The sequence below is a fragment of the Coenobita brevimanus genome, chromosome 8 (genome assembly GCF_032717465.1).
Source record: "Coenobita brevimanus isolate Jiangsu-jjx chromosome 8, ASM3271746v2, whole genome shotgun sequence".
Taxonomy (NCBI): Eukaryota; Metazoa; Arthropoda; class Malacostraca; order Decapoda; family Coenobitidae; genus Coenobita; species Coenobita brevimanus.
Genome location: NC_136961.1, coordinates 44,463,564 through 44,486,940, shown reverse-complemented (window position 1 = coordinate 44,486,940; position 23,377 = coordinate 44,463,564). Strand labels below are relative to the sequence as shown.

At 41.6% G+C, this 23,377-nt stretch overlaps 1 protein-coding gene across 1 annotated transcript in view; it reads right to left on the bottom strand.

The window, feature by feature from the left end:
• ecd (ecdysoneless cell cycle regulator) overlaps positions 1–23,377 on the bottom strand; it is a 129,863-nt gene that overhangs the window by 51,330 nt on the left and 55,156 nt on the right. Inside the window, exon 3 of the mRNA XM_080279142.1 lies at positions 16,250–16,337. Coding sequence (XP_080135268.1) covers positions 16,250–16,337 — 88 coding nt within the window. The remainder of the gene's footprint in view (positions 1–16,249; positions 16,338–23,377) is intronic.

The following is a 23,377-nucleotide window of genomic DNA, read 5'->3' as shown; positions in this document are numbered from 1 at the left end:
ATGTATGGCATCAGCAACCAACACTTGAAACACTTAGAACAATACTCTACCCAGGATCACACAAACATCAGCAACTAATCCTATGCAAATTGCAGTACAGTACAGAGTATTCCTACCATTTGCAAACACTGAACAATCATCATTGTTCTTTAACCAAACATCTACCAAACACATCCTTCTTTCTTCTTGAAAGAAGGCTGGGACAGAATGTAGGAAAAACACCAAGTGCAGAGAAAGAGCCACTTTTATTCGATGTTTTGTCAAGCAGGCTTCCTTGGGAATATCACACAATAGCAACAAGCGGCAAATGGTCCAGGCCAAGGAACCGGTGGCAATATAAAACAATCACAAATCCTATGTAAACATAACTGGACTTGTCAGGCTTTCCCATAATTAACAAGTATGCCAGTGGTTTTGTGAACATAAATCCCTTGTTTAGGTTACCATTAATAAATCTCCCAATAGTCAAAACAGAAAATGGAAGCAAAAATGAGAATAGTGTAGTATACAGCACACCATGCAGTGGATGCTTGAAAACATACATAGGAGAAACAGGATGAGGAATGGATCCAAGGATAGCAAAACACAAAGCATGTGTATGGCATCACAGAGTATCTAATTCCCTAGTGTTGCACACAGATTGACACAATCATCTGCCCAAGTGAGAAGAAACTAGGCATTGAGGTAGATCTAAATAAAGAAAAAAGAAAAATGTTTGAAGCAGCTTACATTTGTGTAAAAAATGTAACTAACCAAGAGGAGGGACTTTTCAGCCTATGCAGGTATACAGCATGGATAGCACTAATGTCGCAATCAGGGGTGGGGTAGGACGACAATTTTCACAGAGGTTGCCAATCAGGCTACAATACGAAAAGGAGGAGGGATTTTCCAGGTATGGACTATGGGTTTAAAAAAAAAAAGTATTGGTGCACAGGAGGTCCGATGCCTACCGAAAACATTCAATCATTACCAACGCCATATTGTGTATGAACAATTTCTGTTTATATAAACATAATATTTGCTACATGTTTGCAAAAGGATACTGCTTGTTGGCGATATATGACACTTCCCAACATCACAGCTACCAACATGTGGTAAGTCGGACACTAATATTTCCGTGAGTCGGACACTAATATTTCCGTGACCTTCATTCTGCGGTAACTGATGTTTCACACATTGTGCACCAATACTTTTTTGACCCACAGTACATGTCTCAGATCTATCACGTCTTGATCAATCTCCCTGAATGTGTGTTCTTTGTAGCCCGAAAATAAAGAATTGCTCCAACCTGTCTCTCTTTCCCTCCCAACATTTTCAATGGACCCAATGCTGGGCAAGACACATGAATGGATGTGTAATACAACAATGATGTGACCTTACTGGTGTGAAGTTTTAAATCATAGGCTATGGTGCCACAGTCACTGGCTGCTAACTTTTTGAAGATCTGCAATGACTAATGACATCACAAATGACTGCAGTGATCATTAGAGGAAGGCCACAGCCCCACCATCCTTGTTGTCATGTCATGCACTGTTTGGACAGTGGACAGGAGACATACGAGTACCCAATGTGAGGTGAAGAACCTCACAAAAGATGAGGGGACAAAGCATGCTTGGCAATCTAATGCTGACTAATACTTTAACCCCTAGGTTGTGGCAACCTAAACATTTCCTGTGTCTGTGGTGTAGGAAACCCAGTAAAAAAAAAATTGTTTTCATCATGTGTTTTGACCCACTTATATCTAACCAAACATGATAAATCCCAGACATAGTTTACGCTCCACACTGACGCAGTGGGCAAGAAAAATGACCAAAAAGTTCGCAATATTTCACATGGCTCTTCAGCAACTTATAATGCAGTCTACCAATCGGCATTTCCGGAATGCTATACACCAGTATGCCATTATCCAGCGTATTGATAACCGGTGCATCGATGGACCGAACACAAGAAACTGGGAACAGTCCCACCATCCGAACAATTTTATTGCCCGTCTCCTCGCTTGTCCGACACCCCACCTCTCCAGCCCGACACTTCACCTTTCCAGTCTGACACCCCACCTCTCCCTAGGTTTGAAACAAGACTCTCCCGGTTCTCCCGTCCTCCTTCCATCCCCTCTCCTCTACGTTCCCCCTCATCCCTCCTCTCCTCCTCCATCCCCCACCACACTCAGCACTGCCAGGCATGTCTCCCTCTATCCCCCACCCCTGGCTGTCTCCCTCTCCAACCCATCACTCTCCCCCACTGCTGCCTGTCTCCCTCCCCCACCCCTACTTGGCACACTACCAGCAGTTAATGTATCCAGGAATATTAATGTGCAAACTGAAAAATGTCACACTGCACCACTGAAAGTGTCACACTGCACCACTGAAAGTGCCACACTGCACCACTGAAACCCATGTTATAAGGTTAACTGGTAAGATGAAATCACAAAACTTCCCCTATGGTCCCCCGTTGGCCTGTAGGTTGAAGCAGACATTAGCCCAGGTGAATACAAGCTAATTATCCCATCTGCAATCTACTGTCCCCCTTTACGGGAGACGTGGGGAAAGGAGGGGGGAGTTGAGGGAAATTTATATTTTAACTGGAATGTATTCCATCTTGCAATATAATACTTTTTTGTGGTCTTTAATTTTCTCTCGAAATGACCAGAATAGAGACGAAAAAGCAGGAAGGTGACAAGGCGATGAACAAATACTCCTTACATGGGTACAAAGAAAAATGTGCTCTGAAGGATGAAGCAAAGACAGAATATGAATACTGAATATAAATCAATGGTTCATCACACACACACACACACACACACACACACACACACACACACACACACACACACACAAAACTTGATGCCACTGTCCATTTTCCCTCTTAAGTCCTCATGCCTCCCTTGGAAACTGCTCATGCCTGCCTGGGGGGGATGCACCCCCCAAGTTGAGAACCACTGGCTTAAAGGATCCCATTTATCAGCTTACCTGACAAAAACTGAAATAATTTCTAAAATAATATTCAAAACAGGTTAAGACACAGTGACATCAAAATTCATGCAGACCAGTGTTCTTCTTCATATATCTTTCCTGTAACACTTGAGATTTATATCAATAGTTTTGGCACTCATTTCTACCACCTATAATTTTGTGTTGCTTCACAATCTCCCTTAACAAAAGTGGATGACACAACAGCATGGTCAACGAACACTCCAAAGCAGCCTGGGCAAACATACCAAATAATACCCACATCCCTCTGAAGATGTACGAGAACATTCAAAGCAATAGTACAAAACACAAGTCAGTACTCTGTTAACTCCAGCATGCAGAGAAACAAGGCATTTCCACGAGAAATAAGTCAACATCGAATTTTTTGAAAAAATGAAAAACCCTATTTTATCCACAAACTTCATGTTTGCCCTAAAAATTAACCAACCAAAGGACATTAAGGTCAGGTCAAAATGATGCATTGGATCAGGTCCAAAGGAAGCTAAGGTTAGGTCGAAAGGATGCTAAAGTTAGGTCAGAAGGAAGCTAAGGTTAGGTTAAAAGGAAGCTAAGGTTAGGTCTGAAGGAAGCTAAGGTCGGGTCAAAAGGAAGTCAAGGTTAGGTCCGAAGGAAGCTAAGATTAGGCCCAGAGAAAGCCAAGGTTGGGTCCGAAGGAAGCTATGGTTAGGTGCGAAGGAAGCTATGGTTAGGTGTGAAGGAAGCTATAGTTAGGTGTGGAAGAAGCTATGGTTGGGTCCAAAGGAAGCTAAGGTCGGGTCCAAAGGAAGCTAAAGCCCTGTCCACACGAGCAGGCAATGCCCGCGGGCACAAGCGGTGAGCCCGTCAACAGGCAAACTGCTCGCTTATGCCCACGGGCATTGCCCGCTCGTGTGGACAGGGCTTAAGGTTGGGTCAGAAGGGTCCGAAGGAAGCTAAAGCTAGGTGCGAAGGAAGCCATGGTTCAGTGCGAAGGAAGCCAAGGTTGGGTCTGAAGGAACCTGTTAGGTCTGAAGGATGCTAAGATTAGGTCTGAAGGATGCTTGCATTAGGTCCAAATGATGGCAGGGTCTATGACAGGTACACGAGATGCCAAAGTTAGATCTAGAGGTGGCTTTCCCTGCTAGGTCAGGCTGGTTATGATTGACCTTTGTGTGTTTCAATTCTTTAACCTGAGTGATGCCAATGTTAGGTCTGAAGAACATCAGTAAAAAACAATTTTAAGGAAACATACAACCACCTTTTAAATATTAATTAAATAAAAACCAGCAAATACACTAAAAATACTCAATCTCATTAGGTTTTGGTTAAAAAAAAAAAAAAAAAAATGAGGTGGCCCTGTCTCCTTGAAAATTACATCTTAATACCCCACAATCCCTGATGCTGAAAGAAAAATCTGCTGGATAAAGATGGTTGCTCCAGAGGCCTCGTTTTGTCTGCCAATGTGGGGTGGGGGTGGGGGGGGGACAATCGGCATCAATACCACTTTGTAAGCACCGCAAGGAGGGGGGGAGTCCAGGGGTGCGCAACCCCCCCGGCCACCGGCGGAGCATTATCGTAATGTGAAGGCAAACGTATGTACATTACATGCCTCAGGCATCAGGGGTGGTGCATACGTCAAGACTGACCAAAGTAAATAAATCTGGTGAGATTAACCTCTCTTACTCCTTGACTCAGGTGACCACTCGAACTGCCCCGATCAAGAGGAAATAATATTCATATCACCTTTACTGTACCGTACTGTATAGAATGGATATTTCCAGTAAGGAAAAAAAAAAAAAAACGGCGTAAAGATATTCATCCCGAAAATTTTCACCTAGATAAGTGGGGGAGGGGGGGAAAAGATTGCCTACTCGGTCCCCCGGGACACGTCCCCCTGTCCCCCACTCAACCGAGGCCCCTGGGTTGCTCTAAAAACCATCACACAATAATGTAGGCTATTGTATCAGTATAGCAAGTTACGTTCTTCAGAAGTACAGAGACTACTGCAATATATGACATGTATACACTACTGTTGCTCAAGTGAAGTGCTGAGTATGGCACCAACCTAATCTGTAGAGGCCAAACAGGCCTTCTGCAACGAAGTTCGAAGCCGGTTGTGTACAACCACCAACACACACTGTAACTGAGGTCGAACATCTCAGAGCAGTCCCCAACTGAAGCAGGGGCTAACGAAGAACTCCACAACGTATTAATACAATGACAAACCATCCAAGAGAGACAGACTTCAGGAGATATCTAACTACGTGTCCACTTGGCGAAGCGGTCCGGCTAAATGGGCGTGTGTGTGTGTCTGCGTGTAACGTGTCTGCTCTGTGTGTGTGCTCATCCGGGTCACTCGATCCTGAAAGCCGGCACGTTGGTTCTTATTTCGTTAATGGTAATAATAATAATAAAAAAAATCGTTCAAGGGGAGGGGAGGTGGAGGATGATAAAACCCCATACTTAAAAAAAAGAATGCACATAAGTATTGTTAGTTTATAATGAAAACGAAAAATAATTAGCAAATAGTGCAACATAAACCCCATCGTTCTGGGAAAAGCGAAATGCAGTAGACTCAACCCGGTACGTGGCTAACTTATATTTTATTTTCACAAGTACTGATAAATTGTTAACGTGGAAGTATGAAGTAGAGGAAATTAATGTGAAGATGTGCAATTAAAAAAAAAAAAAAAAAAAGGGAAAACTGAGCTGTATTTGAAGGTAAAACTCACCGTGGATTGGAATAGGTTGGTGAAAGTGGAGTTAAAGGTAAAAAATAATGAAACTGAATAACAATGTGATATGGTGAAGGTGAAGGTGATGAATAATGATGCATGAATAAGAAATGTGGAGCTAAGAGCGAATGTGTGTGGAGTTGAATGGGAAGGGAATGTGACGATGAATGGGAAGTGAATGTGAAGATGATTGGGATGTAAATGTCAAGATGAATGGGGAGTGAGTGTGGAGTTGGACTGGAAGCGAATGTGAAGATGATAGTGAAGTAAATCTGAAGATGAATGTGGGGTTGAATGGGAAGTGAATGTGAATACGGTGTTACAGGTGAAAGTAGATTAGTATGTGAAGGTGAAAGTGAAGTTAACTGTGACATGGAGATGAATGTGGTGGTGAAGAAGTTGAACATTAATGCTGAAGTGAAATGAGGATATGATGTGCAGTGATAGGCAGTCGGTGATGTGCTGCTGGAATGAATGTGGATGTGATGTGGTGTGTGTTACGCTGAACAGGATGGCGTTATGAAGTGTAAGTGCAAGTGAAGATGTGGTATGAAGGTGATCTGGTAAGTTTGTGGTGCAATGAGACTGAGTGAATCCTTATGTATTTGCTACACCAATTTCCAGCAGTAAGAATGCTAAGTTACTCTGGTGGGGGGCATCTGGTTGGTGATGGGTGCTCAAAGTTCCTGGGTAATGGAAACAGCAAGTTGTACTGATGAAAATGGCTCTGGGATATGTGACTTGTTATTTAAAAGACCATTAAATGACACAATGGGATGTGAGAGAGTAGGCAATGCTATGAGTATGAGGTGAATGGGTTCTCTTTGCCTATGATCTTCCACAAACACGTCATACATGTTTACAGCTTGTTGAAAAAACTTTGTACTCAAGCATCACCAACCCTTAGCAGGGTTAATCTGACTGTGCTACCAGAAAGGCAAAACCATCCCCGAACTAGGAACACAGCAACATTCGACCTAGAAGGAATGGAAAGGAGAGCAGGGGCATGGGAAGTTGATACTGTGCTTTATTATTCAAGCTGGGCAGACTACTGTGTCACGAACATATCACAGATAACCGACTTGAAGAATAAGAGGAGGTTTTTGCCTGATGGCAAACGTACAGGATAAGCGACTGTTCAAAGGTCCTGATATGGGTGCTGATGCTTAGGCACTGGCTGCAAAAGTCATGTCAAAAGTGGCCTTGTACGGACGGCAGTGTGTCAATCATTGTAGGTGACCAAGCCCCCCTCACCAATGTAATAGGCAAAGAGCTGGGAAAGGTGCTGTTCGATCAACCGTAACAGGTACTGTTAGCTCCAAAATGCAGGAGACTTCATGGGGCGTTCCCCTGTTGGCATGAAGGGTGATAGGTTAGTGCCCTCAGTAACACCTATGAGGAAATGCCAGGGGTGGGTACTGGGTGACAATCATGTATGCAGTCCAGCAAGCAATGTCAGCACATATACTTTAATGAGCAACATAGACCCAAAGGGATAACAAACACAGCCCATTCAGAGCAGTTGGTGACAACAGTGAGGTCACCACAGCATCAGTCAGAGGAGTATAGGTTGGTATATGTGTGTACTGCCAAAAAGGTGAGGAGTACTGCAGCAGCTTTTGGAGATATGTTCAGTGATCTTTCAGATGTGGCCAGTGACCTCTGCAGATGTGGTCAGTGGCTTCTACATGTGTGGTCAGCTAGTCAGTGACCTCTACATATCTGAGTGACCTCAACAAATGTGGTCACTGACCTCTGCATATCTGGTCAGCAACCTCTGCATATATATAGTCTGCAATCTATCCACAAGTGGTCAGTGACCTCTGCTGAAAATTTTAGCAACATTTCCTAATATGGTCAGTGACTTCTACAGATACGGACAGTGAACTCTACAATAATAATCAGTCAACAGCTTCTGCCTATATGATCAGCAATCTTTACTAATAAGGCCAGCAATTTCTGCAGATACAGGGAAGATGGGATGCTTGACCCAACTAAACTAATTCAGGTTACCAACAGTGCGACATACAATGAGCACAGTAAAGGCTGGAGCTCATTAAACAGTAGCATTATCAGTAAAGGTCAGTGACCTTAAAAACAGCATCAGCAAGGGTCTGCAATCATTAGGATGGTGGGTGTCACTGGTGCTGTCAATGTCCTTTGAGTTACCAGCAGATGGGCAAGTTTGGTTATGTATGACCATACAGCAAGGGTCAACGACCATTGCATATGTGACATAATACAATGGGGACTGATGATTGGAGTAACAGACTAACGCACTCTAATAGGGTGTAAAACCGTACTGCATTACTAGGACATGTGAAATTTGGTGAGAAGAGTTGGTGCTGAGGGGGTAGGGAATAAATATTTTAGGCGACATGATTAAAAAGGCTTACAAATGTGCACAAAGCTTGTGTGGTACTGTACATATCTAAACATAACAAGGTCATCAAATCAAAATTAACCTCTTTGCCAAGGTGATGTACATCATTTTTAGTCAAAAGAAGTGTACAAGGACATACCCAGGACGGCAAAAGCCGATGCTTTACTACGGGGATAGCAGAGGGCTGCCTAAAGCTTCCTAGCTCCTCTTACCACTACTCGGATACGGTACTGGTAGGAAGATAAGCTTGTGGTGAAGTGATTAAGGGGTTAAGCTCATGGTGAAGAGGTTAATAAAAATCAAAGCACTCTCTGCATATATACTACATGTATAAATGTACAGGGTCATCATAACTGATAAAAATTCAGATTGGAGGGTGCACTAATCCACAAGAGGGCACTTCAACTTGGCCACTTAATGCAGGTCTGCTGGTAAAAATTTTTAACTATGCTGGTCACTTTTGCACCCCTTAGCAACAATGCTAATCTAAGACACTCTAGCTAAAAACTGTTAAAAGCATCCTAAATGATTGCTGATGGGGAGAGTGCATAACATGGGAAGTTTGCCTGGCTGGCTGTCAAATTGAAAACTGCTGTACTGGACACCTGAAGCTACCTAAATTGGCTATGCACAACATACCTGTCATGCCATGAAAAATACAGTTTGAGAACAACAACAAATGTGGGAAATAAAGGAGCTGAGCCAAGAGTACCACATGACAATAATACTGTGTCCACCGTCCAATGGAGTATGACTAATAGCACAGTACGGTGGCCCCCCAAATCAGATAAAACTATGCTAACAAGGTAAGACTAAGCAATGAATAAGATGAGAAAAAGAAATGCCCTACAAAGTAGGGCATAGTATTGTACTGGCTGGGTTGTACAATACACACATAACTTGAGCTGGCAGTTCTACAATAATGTACATGTTGCAGCTGTGCTCTACAAGCCCTAAAGGGCAACTGATTTGTAGGACAGGAACACCACCAGCTACCAATGGAGAAGTGACCTTTCTGCAACAAGTATTTTGTGCACAAGTATAGGCGTGAAATTTGAAATGTAGGATTTGAAGTGTATGTGGAAACTTGATATGAAGTGGTTATGTTTAGGAATGAAGCTGTATATGCTGAAAAAGCTAAAAGGGCATAGAATGGTGTGTCAATGATGCTCTAACCACTGGCACTGGGTCTGTAATATAAAAATCTAAAATGCAGTGAATTATGAAATACCTTCAAAACTTGAAAACAATAATTATGATACATACAAATATAATGAGGCTGGGAAAAAAAAAAAAAAAGTACAGAATATTTTACACGAACAAGCTGAGCCATGGAACAATCTGGCAGCAAGTGGTCCTTGCACAGATCTCTTCAAGAGGCAATGTGTCATCAATGACTAAAGAAGAATATGTTATCATGTCTCAGGAGACATTACAACTGGAAACAAGCAGCACTACACCCACTCCTCAGCTCTCTGAGTCTCAATATGATTCCTTCAGTTACCACTTCTCATATCTGTGAAGTGCCATACGTAGCTTGATATTTTTTCCCCCAAGATGCCCTTTAAGGAGAAAGAGGAGGGCAAAAAGTAACCCCAAAAGGTAACTCCTCATGAGGATCTACTGAGTTAGATGCTCTGGCTTTTTTTTTTTTTCCCACAAATCATTTTGTTAGACTATTACTATGTGGTTAATCCCGGCACAGGTTCCTGCTGTTTTGCCCTTCCCTGGGACCTACAAGAGGTTTTGTATTGTCTTGGGGGCCTTTATTGCTTTACTCAGCTCTTAAATGCATTTTAAGGTAGTATATTCTCTCTTTCAGGAGAGAATATACTCCACTCATTTTAAAACAGTACAGAATACTGTAAACTGTTCCTGGCTCTTTGCCCCTCCTTCTCCCCCCCCCCCTTCCACAGATTCCCTAGCATCTCTTCTCATTTGCAGAGCGTTTTTGGATGTTGTGAGGATTCTCTCTTTTGGTGTCTCAGTCCTCACTCTCCATCTTCTGCAAAAAGCGCTGCACTGTGCCCCTCTGCTGCAGCATCAGGACATGAATCGCTATTCTCTTTCTTTGGTCCAAGCCTAGCAGTCTTGGCCAGTATACAGTCTGTGGCTTCTACCTTTCTGTACTGATATTCATGGGAAGGGTTTCTGCATACAACAATGGGTCACCCAGTGAGTGGGTTAAAAACCTGGAGAGTGATCCTCAGTAGTCCAAAGCAGCCCTGTGGTAAGTGTTAGAGATGACCAAAAAATTTAGAAATTTTTGGAATGACCAAGAACCAACAGACTTCTAACATTCACCGTAAACAATTTTAGTTAATGAACCGTTAATGAATCGTGTAGTATAACCTAACATCTTTAACAAAATAAAAAATCCATGAGCTTTCAATGGTATTTCATTAGGTGAAGTTACATGTAAATTTTTACACTGTTATACTGCACCTGCCAGCACACGAGTACATGGTACAAGATGCATTCATGTTACTCTTATATATGCCTTTCATGTGGATGTCAGTAAATTCCTGGTCCTTGCAACAAAGCAAGCACAAAAAAAACTGTATAAGCACAAGGAACAATTCTATTAATTGTTGTGAAAGTAACAGTTTGCATTCTCCCCCACTGCTCACATCTTCATTTTCTGAGAATATATTGTATATACTGTTTCCAAATAAGTCTCACCACAGCGACACACAAAGCCTGTGGATTCTACTTTATGTTTTACCATGTCCAAAAATGACTCTAAATTCTGCAACTGTTTAACATAAACCTGTACATCAATAAAAGTCTTAAGCCGTGTAATTTCATGATTATAACACTGAACCAGTGTACTAATACAATTTTTCATTACAATTATTATTCAATTATATTTTCTATTACTTACATTTACAGACCATTACTTTTTAATGGTGTTACTTGCCCTGTCTCATAGTCCTTTTTGATGGTCATCCTCTTACATCCACTATTATATGGTGCTGTTGCTCATTTAAGGCAATAAACTGGAACCATCTGATTTCGTCATCTCTCATCCAGGGTTTTGAACACCAGCCTAAACTCTAGGCCACCTCCAGAGGTTTAAACAGTCCACTTAAAAGGAACTGTTGTTGTGGCATCAGCTTCAGGAGGGAATCCCCCAAAACAAGGGCAGCAGTTCTGATTTATGACTAGGATTTCATGACTTCTGCACTTTGTATTTTGGTTTGTTATTTGTATCAGCTGTTTCAGCCTTCTATGATACATTTTTTCCAGTTCTTCATTTGCTTGAGTGGTGAGACTGGTGTGTGAATCACTTTCCCAGAAATGATTCCAGGGAATTATAGTTGATATACAAATTTCACACCCATGAAAAAAGTGTAATGTTCTTGCTGTCAGTGAAAACCTTGATTCAGAATTTCCCTGCACATACTGTATCAAAACTACAATGTCCATCTTCACTAAAAATGCAACTCCGGCCTTGCCCATCATTAAACACCATCCCACCCACTCATCTCCACCAACCCCTCCTTCTTAAACACTGAGATTCAATGAGAAATGTCCATCCCACTGCAAAGACTGCCTCACTAATGCATTTAATATGGTTTACTTGTTTCAATCTGCCCCACCACCTACTACAATTCCAGCCCATTATAAACACTTTTCTCTACCCAACTGATTTCTCACTTCACATCAAATATTCAGTTTCTCAGCATCCACTCATCTAATCAAGCTGTAATTATGCATAAGGCACACAAAGCATGATTACCCTTACATAAAGCTCTCATGCAATGGTGGATTAGGCTGTGGCCACACAGGGAGCAGGTGAGGGTGAGTGAGTGGAAACAAGGGTGGACTGGTGCAAGTAAACACTGTGGATGAAGTTTTTACTTTTTTCTTCAGTCCTCTTCTAGTGCAGTTCAATAAATGCTCCAAACATTGGGCTGTGAGTGAAACATTAGCTATGAGCTGCGCAATATTCCCTTTATATCACTCCCCACACAGACTAATAGGAGAAAAGTTAAATATCAGCTCTTCTCACATGGACCCTTTTTAGCTTGCGTTCTTGCCTGCACCTCCCCATATCCATTTTCCAGTATGCCCACTTCTATGGGTTACAGTGCTGCAAACCTCCTGTTCACACCCACCCCCTGCCATTGTGTCCATGGTCTTACTTGTACAGTTATATGAATTACACATTTTTTAATTTTTTTTCATAAATGTATACCTCAATGACCATCTTACAAACTGGGATGGTTTTTGGCACATGCCTTTTATAGTATGATCTAAATCCATAAGTAATGTATGAACACGAATGGATCTCACAAACCTAAAAAGACATAAACTGACTGAAGCCTACCTGAACTGCTCTGCCTGGGTCTGGACAAGGCTGAAATGAACTCAAATGACTGGAAAATACTCATGTTGACATGACTGAATGTGCCTGAACCTGAACAGATCCAGAGTAACGTGAATGGATCCATAAAGATATAGCTGAATGAACTAAATTCAATCTATACTGTTACAAACGGATCTGACCTGACTTTACTCCGACAGCCCAAAAACATCCTTCCAAAACTGAATAAAACCATCTGGCATCTGGCAGAATAAAGTAAATGGTCAAAAGTACTGGATCCTGGAGCTTCATGGCCCTTAAATGAATGTCTCTGGTGTGGTGTGGTGTGGTGTGGTGTGTTTCACTTAAGTTGCTAAGCTTTACAGTAATAAAGCATCTTGCCTCCAGAAATTAATCATCCACCATTAGCCACAATATTATAAGTCAAACTCAAATGCAAGGAGTTACTGATACTGCTTCTAATCCCTGTGGGTCCAAGGATGTCTTATAGAGACTGAATGAAATCATCTGGCCAAACAAAAGATATACCCAAGCTGAAGGCGTTAATAAATACGCTCTGATCTCTCTGGGCCCAACTGGATATGATACACTTGAACTGGCCAGACTTAAGTGACTACATCAAAATGCTCATGAAGGGCCTCAACAGATCCTACATGGCAATGATGAACTTTACTGGACCTAACTGGAACTGAATGAACCAAACTGGCCCTGAATAACTTGAGCTGACCTAAACTGATCAGACTGGGCCAAATGGATGTGATGGACTTTAACACACCAAGTGCTCTAACTGGTCCTGAGCTGACTTAAATGAACCTCAAGTGACCTAACCTGGCCAGATTCAATGGAAGGACCAGAATGGACCTTAACTGACCTAAGTCTAGATGAATGTAACAGCACATGAAGTGGCTTAAGCAGATTGAATAAAAGACCTGACTGGGATGCAATGGATGTGAAGTAACTGAATAGACTCAACGTGGTCACCTGTCCAAAAGGCAAATCTGCCGAGGAATTAAATCAGACAAGTAACATAATTAGCCATTTTTACTGCTATTCTTCATGTGGTTATATTGGATAATGGTTATACCATCTGACCATTCTGTTTAACCAGCTCACTCCAATGGCATACTGTTTATTTTATTGTAGCTAATGTGCAGACTATCAACAATAATTTTGACTAAGCTCAGAAATGAATGTGTTAATGAAGACAATGTCTAATGCCTCCAGTTTGAGAAGTGTAACTTAATATGAATAAAATCATCTGGAGAAGGTAACAACATGATAAAAAGAAAATTACAACATTGGATTGAAAGGGTTCATCTCTCTCTCTCTCTCTCTCTCTCTCTAGCTCCTTTCAGATGATTTTAACTTAAGAGAGACTTCCAACTGGAAGGGCTGGGTACCGCCTTCTTGAACCCCTTTACAAGAAGAGGCATTTTCAAAGCTGAATAAACTCAAGAAAGAATAAATTTAAAAGTATTACATTATCATAGAAAAAAAAAAATCAATCCCCACCCCAACCTCCGAATTTCAAACCCTATTACATCCATGAATACCAGTTAATATTATTAGGCCATATTCTTATGTGGCTTTGGAGATTACATAACACCTCTTCCTTAGCAATTTATTCTGCGCCATGCACCTCAATATCCTCTTTTATCTCAATGATGCAAACTGTGTTGTCACTGACACGGTATAACGCAAAAACTGTGTCGTCACTGAAACGGTATAAATAGTGCACTGGAGAATGCTAAAGTGCAACATGCAAAATAAACTGCCATGGAAGAGGTGCTACGAAGCCTACAATGACATCTAGATTACGCTCCATAGTATCATATTCTTCCTTTCACACTCTACCTTCGTTTTCACCAGTACAGCACTAACAAGACGTAACGACAGGGTAGGATGTCTATTATTAACTAACAGACTGATTATCTGGCAGGTGTATAATAATAATAATAATAATAATAATAATAATAATAATTATAATAATAAAAATAATAACAATAATAATAAACGTGCAGGTGGCTAGGTCCAAGAAGAGGAGACTGGATTTGGAGGTTTTATTTTACTTATTTTCAAGGAAGAAGGACACAAAAGCCAGAGGCCTGCAAGATTGTTCCCTCCAAGAAAAAACAAACTAACAGAGCCAAATTCATAAGGTGTAAAACAGTGTATGAGGGTTCTTTTTCCTGGCATTCTACTAATACTTCTCCATTCGTGTTTTCATTTTTCTTGTTTTCCAGACCCTACCTCGCCCCAATTCTTAGGTGGGAAACAAAGTCAAGATGGTTGTGGTGGTGGTGGTGGTGATGAAGATGATTGATGATGATGATGATGATATTCACACTATGTTACTCCAAATGTGGTAAAGTTTAGGTGGTATGGTGTTGCATTATACAGACACACTGCACGATACAGCTACCATACATGAATACTGATACCCTTCATTCCGATAAATTACGAGACGGTGAATATTAACTTTCGGAAACAAGTACCGCGATGTTTGGAACCCATCAAGCTTTCCAGAATATTACTTAAACATTTCATAACTGTTCGACTAGAGTGCACCGATATTACTACCCCTAATTGCACTTTCTTCAACCCGCACCTAAGATCCTGCCACGTGAGTTTCTGATGCAGAGATATTTACAAACCACCCTACATATGCCTGCTTGATACCGAGAAAATTCGCACCGGTAACATACACGATAATTATGAGGGTGTAATAAGGAAACTAATTTCGAGCCTTATTTCCCCCTACCTCCGAGATTTATGAGGGTGTAATAAGCACACTAAATACGAACCTTCTTTCCCCCCACCTACGCCATAACCATGATGGACATACTACTCTGACGAAAGGTGTGTTGTGTTCAAGACTTCACCTGCTGGTTCATATCCCAAAAATGAACTACTGTAACTGGAAGCTAGATGACCCCTGTGGAAACCAGACGCTGCCACACTGGACACAAGAAAGGGACCGTGCAAACCAAGTAAGTATTAACATTAAAACGTGCACAATTCAAGGAGGGAGGGACACTTCTCAGTAGTCTGCACAAGTTGCCCGTCCACTACTATAAGGAAACACAAAAGCCGCCGCCATTACACGAGAAAATGAGAGCAGTGCAAGACAGCAGCTAACACAGCACCGTCGTCCGTATGGTGTTTGTCTCATTCATTATCATATACAGTAACAACCACGAAGGACATGTCTCACACACGTGGCATATGTCTCACCCACGTCATAGAAAACTACACTCCCAAAATGGATGTACCGGAGGAGGGTAAGCATGAGGCAAGCAGGATATGAATTATAAAAAGAAACTGACAGTGGAGTGTACTGGGATCCAGCTTGCAAACAGACACACCACAGTGGAATGGCACAAAAGCTACCAACCACTGTTGACATGGGCGTACACCCTGAGGAATGAGAGGGGAGGAGGATGAATCCCCCGTACAGGGAAGTCAGGAAGGGATATCCTAGGTAATCATCCCCTCTCCACCACATATCCCTTGGCCTATGACACACATATCCAAAAAAATTACACTGAAATCCACCAACAATTTTTTAAAGGTATCTTGTGGACAAACAGACAAACAGGGGTGACTAGCTATATACCCTCCTTCAACTTCAGCTGGCGAGGGTAAAAATGGGAACTGAACACCTACCTGCAAACAGGAAGTGAAATTCCTTAAGACGAAAGTGAGTGGAAATAGGAAAATCACAGTACAAAGGAAAAGAAGCCACAATGTCGTTTTTCTTCGCACTGAAATACGCGAAATACGAGGCAGAAGGGCATAAACCTGAGCCAAGTTAAGGTAAAAGGACTATATGTGTTCTGCGAGACTGACTTACCCTGTGTTGAGCTGTGTCCGGGTTGACCCATGATGGAAGGTGCTGGGCAGCCTCCACCAGTAGCATCTCACCCTCACTGTCTTCCACTCTGCAGGAGAAAGAGCACAGTGAGTTAGTTTTAATCAGATTCTCTCTCTCTCTCTCTCTCTCTCTCTCTCTCTCTCGTTAGGAGAAACCACGAATTAGTGTATGTACAGCTTTTTTTCTTTCCGTCTTTCTTTTTTCTTAGTGTTTCTTTCGTTAGCAAGAGGAGCACAATGGGTTAGTTTTCATCACCTCTCTCTCTCTCTCTCTCTTATTATCTTTTTTTGCATGACAGACAAAGAAAGGAAAGACCAGAAACATTCCACGTCTGTCGTTCTTCCTGCAAATTAAAGTCAGAGTAACAAAGGTGAGTTGGTTGTTAGTGCTTGTGAATCCTAGCGCCCACGCCCACACACACACACACACACACACACACACACACACACACACACACACACAATGAATGGCAAGTCTATATGTAAATCCAAAACACACACACACACACACACACACACACACACACACACACACACACACACACACACAGAATGGCAAGTCTATACGTTAATCCACACACACACACACACACACACACACACACACACACACACACACACACACACACACACACACACACACAGCGAGGGTCATGTCGCTTTAACCTTGTGTGTGCTTCCTTGTTTAATCGCACCCTACAAGGCCATTAAAACACACACACAGAGCAACATTCATTTATTTATTTCGTTATTTCGTTATCTTTCTACCACTCAGAGGATTTAGCTCGCTTAATAAAGACTTTTGGAAGGAAAGCCAAATAATCTATCTATCTATCTATTGTCGAACGTCTTAATTCCGCGAGAGGTGGCAACAAACAAATCGCCTCCACGTCGCCCTGTCCCCCGCCATTTCACTGCCCTCCCCCCAGTCCACACAACCCTTCACTGCGATGGTGTTTTTATATTATTATCATCATCATCATCATCATCATTATTATTATTATTATTATTATTATTATTATTATTTTGTAGTGAAGGAGTCAGATACAACCTCAAGTAACCCCTGTGCTTCAAATAATAATAATAATAATAATAATAATAATAAAAGGTGCTTCACTTAAAATACCTATGCCTAAGAAGGGGTTTTAGGGATTTGTGTTAAAGATGCCACTGTACTTAAAACCTAAATGCTGGCTCACGAAATATGGTGTTAATTTTCCTAAGACTTGTGTGTGTGTGTGTGTGTGTGTGTGTGTGTGTGTGTGTGTGTGTGTGTGTGTGTGTGTGTGTGTGTGTGTGTGTGTGAGAGAGAGAGAGAGAGAGAGCACCACAGTACCCGTTGAGGCAGGGTAAGTATCAGTTTGAGAGAGAAAGTGAGAGAAAGTGTGAGTGTGTAGTAAAGTGACCTGGTTCCTGGGTGGAGCAGGGGATGGAGAAAGTTGTCAGCCCTACACCACACTTCACCACATTCACCACCACCACCACCACCACAACCTTTTCTACACACCACTACGTTATTTTACTATCATTTAAAGGGACTCCTCCTTCAGTAATAATAATAATAATAATAATAATAATAATAATAATAATAATAATAACACCTCACATTTTAACGCATTCTCTGACTCCATATCTTTTATTATTTATACTGTTATTTATGTTATTCTTTATCGATGTCTGGTTTGCTAATGAAAGATGATTTTATAAGGTTAAGGAAGACTGAGGAGGAGGGGGAGGAGGAGGAGGAGGAGGAGGAGGAGAAGGAGGAGGTAGAAGCTAAGCTAGTTTAAATAATAAGGGGATAACAATATTACCTACATGTCCTAAGGCTCCACACACACACACACACACACACACACACACACACACACACACACACACACACACACACACACACACACACACACACACACACACACACACACACACCTGCCGCTACACATCCCGTTATGTTGGCAACCATCACCCCTGCCCCTCCCTCTCCCCTACTCCCTTAACCCTACTCCCCCTCCCCCCTACGTTTCCTCCTTGCTTTACCCCCTACGTCTCTCCTCCCTTCCTCCCTCCCTCACGTCTCTCTCTTCTCTCCCTCTCACCGCCTTAACCCCCTCCCATTCTCTCTCTCTCTCTCTCTCTCTCTCTAGTTCCTTTACCTCTCTGCCTTCCCCTCCAGCCCCGACCCCCCTTGCTTGCACTCTCTCACGCTCTCTCTAACAACGGTACTTAAGGAGGGGAAGAGAGAGAGAGAGAGAGAGAGAGAGAGAGAGAGAGAGAGAGAGAGACTAACACCTACGACCCAAAATGAAACAAAGAAAACAACACAATGAGAAGCAGATTTAACATAACACACATCTATCTATCTATCTATCTATCTATTTATCTATCTATAAAAATCTACTGTACATTTAAATACAGTTTCAAAATAATACAATAAGAAATAAATTAAATAACACGAGAAAATAAATCCCAGTAATTTTTAATCTGAAATAAACTTGTAACAAAGAATAATAAAGAATAACCTTCACATGGTAGGGGTAACTCTAGTACTCTTGCAGCTTCAGCCTGGCGATTTTAATAAGGTGAGTGAGTCATAGGAGCCTAGGTTTTGATGATGATGAAAAGGAGGAGGAGGAGGAGGAGGAGAAGGAGGAGGAGGAGGAGGAGGAGGATAATAATAATAATAATAATAATAATAATAATAATAATAATAATAATAGCAGTAGTAGTAGTAGCAGCAGTATGGACTACGAAGCTACAGTGGTTGAGAGTCGCATAGACCAGCGACTCCAATAGTTTAATGTCTTTATTTACACTGTAATATCAATAAATATAAAATAAAATAATAATAGTAATAGCAGATGTTTGGTAACCACAGCCGTTGGCGTGCTTGGGGCCAACGGATTGTAATATGAGGGTTAGTGTTAACCTTCACATTACAACTCCAAATGGTGAACTGTATTAGCAAGGTTGGTGCAGATCTTCACAATATAATTCCCCGATGGATGGAGGTGATTAAAAAAAAAAAACAGTAGTAGTAGTAGTAGCAGTAGTAGTAGCAGCAGTAGCAATAGTAGTAGTAACAGTAGCAGCAGTACCAAGAATTCTGACACCATTCATCCAAGTAATTTTCAAAGGCCAAGACAGACACAACAGACAACAATACTAGGATATGTGGCGTATTCTAAGTGAAAAAGGAAGCTTCGTAACACCTCTTCTGTAGCGATTTATTTTGCATATTTCAGTACACCTTATTTACCACTCTCAGGCCCCTATACCCACTCTTGGCTGCATAACATCGTCTGGGGTTAGTGGGAATAAGTCTGAGAAAGTATGTGTTAAGGTAGACTGAACAAAAGTAAATATACGTCATAGGATTGAACTGTGTACATAGATAGATAGATAGATAAACGGATGGACAGATATATAGATAGACAGATAGAGAGATGGATAGACTGAGAGAGAGAGAGAGAGAGAGAGAGAGAGAGAGAGAGAGAGAGAGAGAGAGAGACGACAGGGAAAGTGGCGTGGGACTAGCAAGGAGGAGGAGGAGGAGGAGGAGGAGGGAGGGTGAAAGCAAGGGGCGGAAGAGCGATAGGTGAAAGCGGAAGAGGAAAGTGATGGAGAGGAAAGTGGGAAAGTGAAGGTGGAAAGGGGGAAAGTGGATGGAAGAGAGGGAAAGTGGAGGGAAGAGAGGGAAAGTGGAGGGAAGAGAGGGAAAGTGGAGGGAAGAGAGGGAAAGTGGAGGAGGAAAGAGGGAAAGTGGAGGGAAGAGAGGGAAAGTGGAGGAGGAAAGAGGGAAAGTGGAGGGAAGAGAGGGAAAGCGGAGAGAAGAGAGGGAAAGTGGAGGAGGAAAGAGGGAAAGTGGACGGAAGAGAGGGAAAGTGGAGGAGAGAGGGAAAGTGGAGGGAAGAGAGGGAAAGTGGAGGAGGAAAGGGGGAAAGTGGGGAAAAGAGAGAAAGTGGAGGAGGAAAGAGAGGGAAAATGGAGGGAAGAGAGGGAAAGTGGAGGAGGAAAGAGGGAAAGTGGAGGAGGAAAGAGAGGGAAAGTGGAGAAAGAAAGCGAGCTAAGTGAAGGGAAGAGAGGTGTGTGTGTGTGTGTGTGTGTGTGTGTGTGTGTGTGTGTGTTTGTAAATCCTGTCTCTCGCCCAATACCAGTACGGAGACATTTATGAACCAGTCTATTGAAAAAAAAAAAAAAACACGATCCCGTTCAAGCTATCTTTAACCCCCATAAATCCGGGTTAGGTTCTCTATTTGGCTCTTTAATTTACTCTTTTATTTACTCTTTAATTTACACTTATTTGCTCTTTAATTTACTCATTTACTTTAATTCATTCGCTAATTTACTCTTATTTACTCTTTAATTTACTCTAATTTACTTTTATTTGCTCTTTAATTTACTCTTTAACTTTCTCTTTAATTTACTCTTTAATTTACGCTTATTTACATTAATTTACTCTTTAATTTACATTTTTTCCTTTTATTTGCTCTTTAAAATCCTTTTTTATTTACTCTTTAATTTACTCTTTAGTTCACTCTTTTATTTACTCTTATTTATTCTTTAATTTACCTCATTTACTCTTTAATTTGCTCTTTTATTTACTCTTATGTACTCTTTAATTTACTCTTATTTACTCTTTAATTTACTCTTTTCTGATTCTTCTAGTACACTGAAGTCCGTATTCCCGCCAGGTAAGGAGACTCCCTAGCACCTTTTCCTTAGCGATTTATTTTTGGATTGGCTGGTTAATATCATTCTTCACGTTATTTATGCAGAGTTTGGCGATATTGCAAGGATCTGGAACACTGAAGAGGGCGGTAAGGTGTAATAAACAGAATAAATCGCTGAGGAAAAGGTGTTAGGTAGCTTTCTCAACCACTTAGAATACCGATCTTGAAAATGGTCTCTCGTACAGAAGGGGTTTATTAAAGGTATACCTAAACCATCCAGTCCGAAAAGTCTACCCTCCACTCCGAAAAGTCTACCCTCCAGTCTACCTCCAGTCCGAGAATACAACGAACAAGACATCCTGGGTTCAAAGCTTTCATCGGAGAGCATTTAAGAACCCCACTGGACATCAACTTAGAGAGAGAGAGAGAGAGAGAGGGGGGGGGTCTTTCATAGGTGAGAATAACAAAAATAAAATACCTAACAAAATACAAAATGCACCATCTGGCTGAGAAAGAACACGGTATCATCATCATCATCATCAATAACAATCAATCGTTATCATCATCATCAATAACAATCAATCGTTATCATCATCATCATCATCATCAACAATCAATCGTTAACATCACCATCATCATCATCAATAACAATCAATCGTTATCATCATCAACAACAATCAGTCGTTATCATCGCCATCAATAACAATCAATCGTTATCATCAACATCAACAACAATCATCATCAACAACAACAACAATCAATTGTTATCATCATCATTATCGTCATCATCAACAACAACAATAGTCAATCGTTATCATCATCATCATCATCATCAACAATCAATCGTTATCATCATCATCATCATCAACAATCAATCGTTATCATCATCATCATCATCATCAACAATCAATCGTTATCATCATCATCATCAACAATCAATCGTTATCATCATCATCAACAACAGTCAACCATTAACATCATCATCATCAAGAACAACAACACTCAATATTCATCATCATCATCAACCACAACACTCAATCGTTAACATCATCATCATAATCTTCATTTTCTATCAACCATCAACATCACCATCATCATCTAATCACTAACCTCGCCAGAGTTATCAGTACCCCCATATTCATCACCACCATCGATATGACTAACCTGTAAAAACCATCACCACCACCATCACCACACCACCATCACCACCACCACCATCATTACCACAACATCCACCACCACCACAAATACCACCACACCACCACCACCACCAATAATCACCACACCACCACCACCACCACCAATAATCACCACACCACCACCACCATCACCACCACCATCATCATCACTACCCACATGATCACGCCCCCAGACTCCAAGGCGGCAGCGGAGGTCGAAGTACCAGGCACCGGGTTCATATTTATCAACAGTCTCAACTACTTTCCAGGCGCTATACAGTATTTATAAACCCACCTAAGCTTAAGTTATAGGTAAGAATTTTTATGTATATGTTTTTCACTCATACACCTACCATTTTTCTTTTCTCAGAGGATTAATAGAGGAAGGAAAAACTGAAAAATCTATATATATACTTGACTATGCTCTTTTTACTCTGACTTGGCCTAAAATTGCCATCTCTCCGTCTTGAATGCTGAGTTGTGATAGATAAAACACTAGAATACGACGCTAGTCACGATGAAGTGTTATGTTTAGGACGCAGAGCCGTACTGTCTCAAGGAGTAATAAGCAAACTAAATCGCTAAGGAAATGGCGCCACGAAGCCTCCAATGCCGCCTGGAATACGGGTCTGGAATTCAAGAAGGTTTATAAATACAAAACCAGATACCAGCTAGACCCTTAGGCAGACCCACTCCGGTTAGTGTGTGTGTGTGTGTGTGTGTGTGTGTGTGTGTGTGTGTGTGGAGGGGGGGGGGGCTGCACGACGGTGAGAAAAAGAAGTACAGTAGGTGTGGGAGTGAGAGTGAAAGGGCGTGACAGTGAAGGCATCAGTGCTAACGGAGTGTCTGGATGAGGGCGAGAGTGGGGGGATAAGTAAGTGTCAGGGGTGAGAGTGAGGGGATAAGGAAGTGTCAGGAGTGAGTGTGAAGGCAGAAGTGTGAGGGGCGAGTGAATGTATAAGGTTGTGTGAGAAGTGAGAGTGAAGGTATAATAAGTGTGAGTGGTGAGAGTATAAGAAAGTATGAGGGTGAGAGTGAGAGTATAAGGAAGTATGAGGGAGAACGAGGAAGAGAGAGACTATGTAAGAGTGAAGGAAGAACAGAATGCAAGTATTTTTTTTAAGAGTGAAAGGATGTGAGAGTGAAAGTATCAATGTAAAGATCAAGAGTGAGAGAAGAAGGAACTGTGACGATGCAAGAATATGGGAACAAGAAAGTGTGACGGTGAGTGCAAGAAACTGTGACGGTGAGTGAAAGACT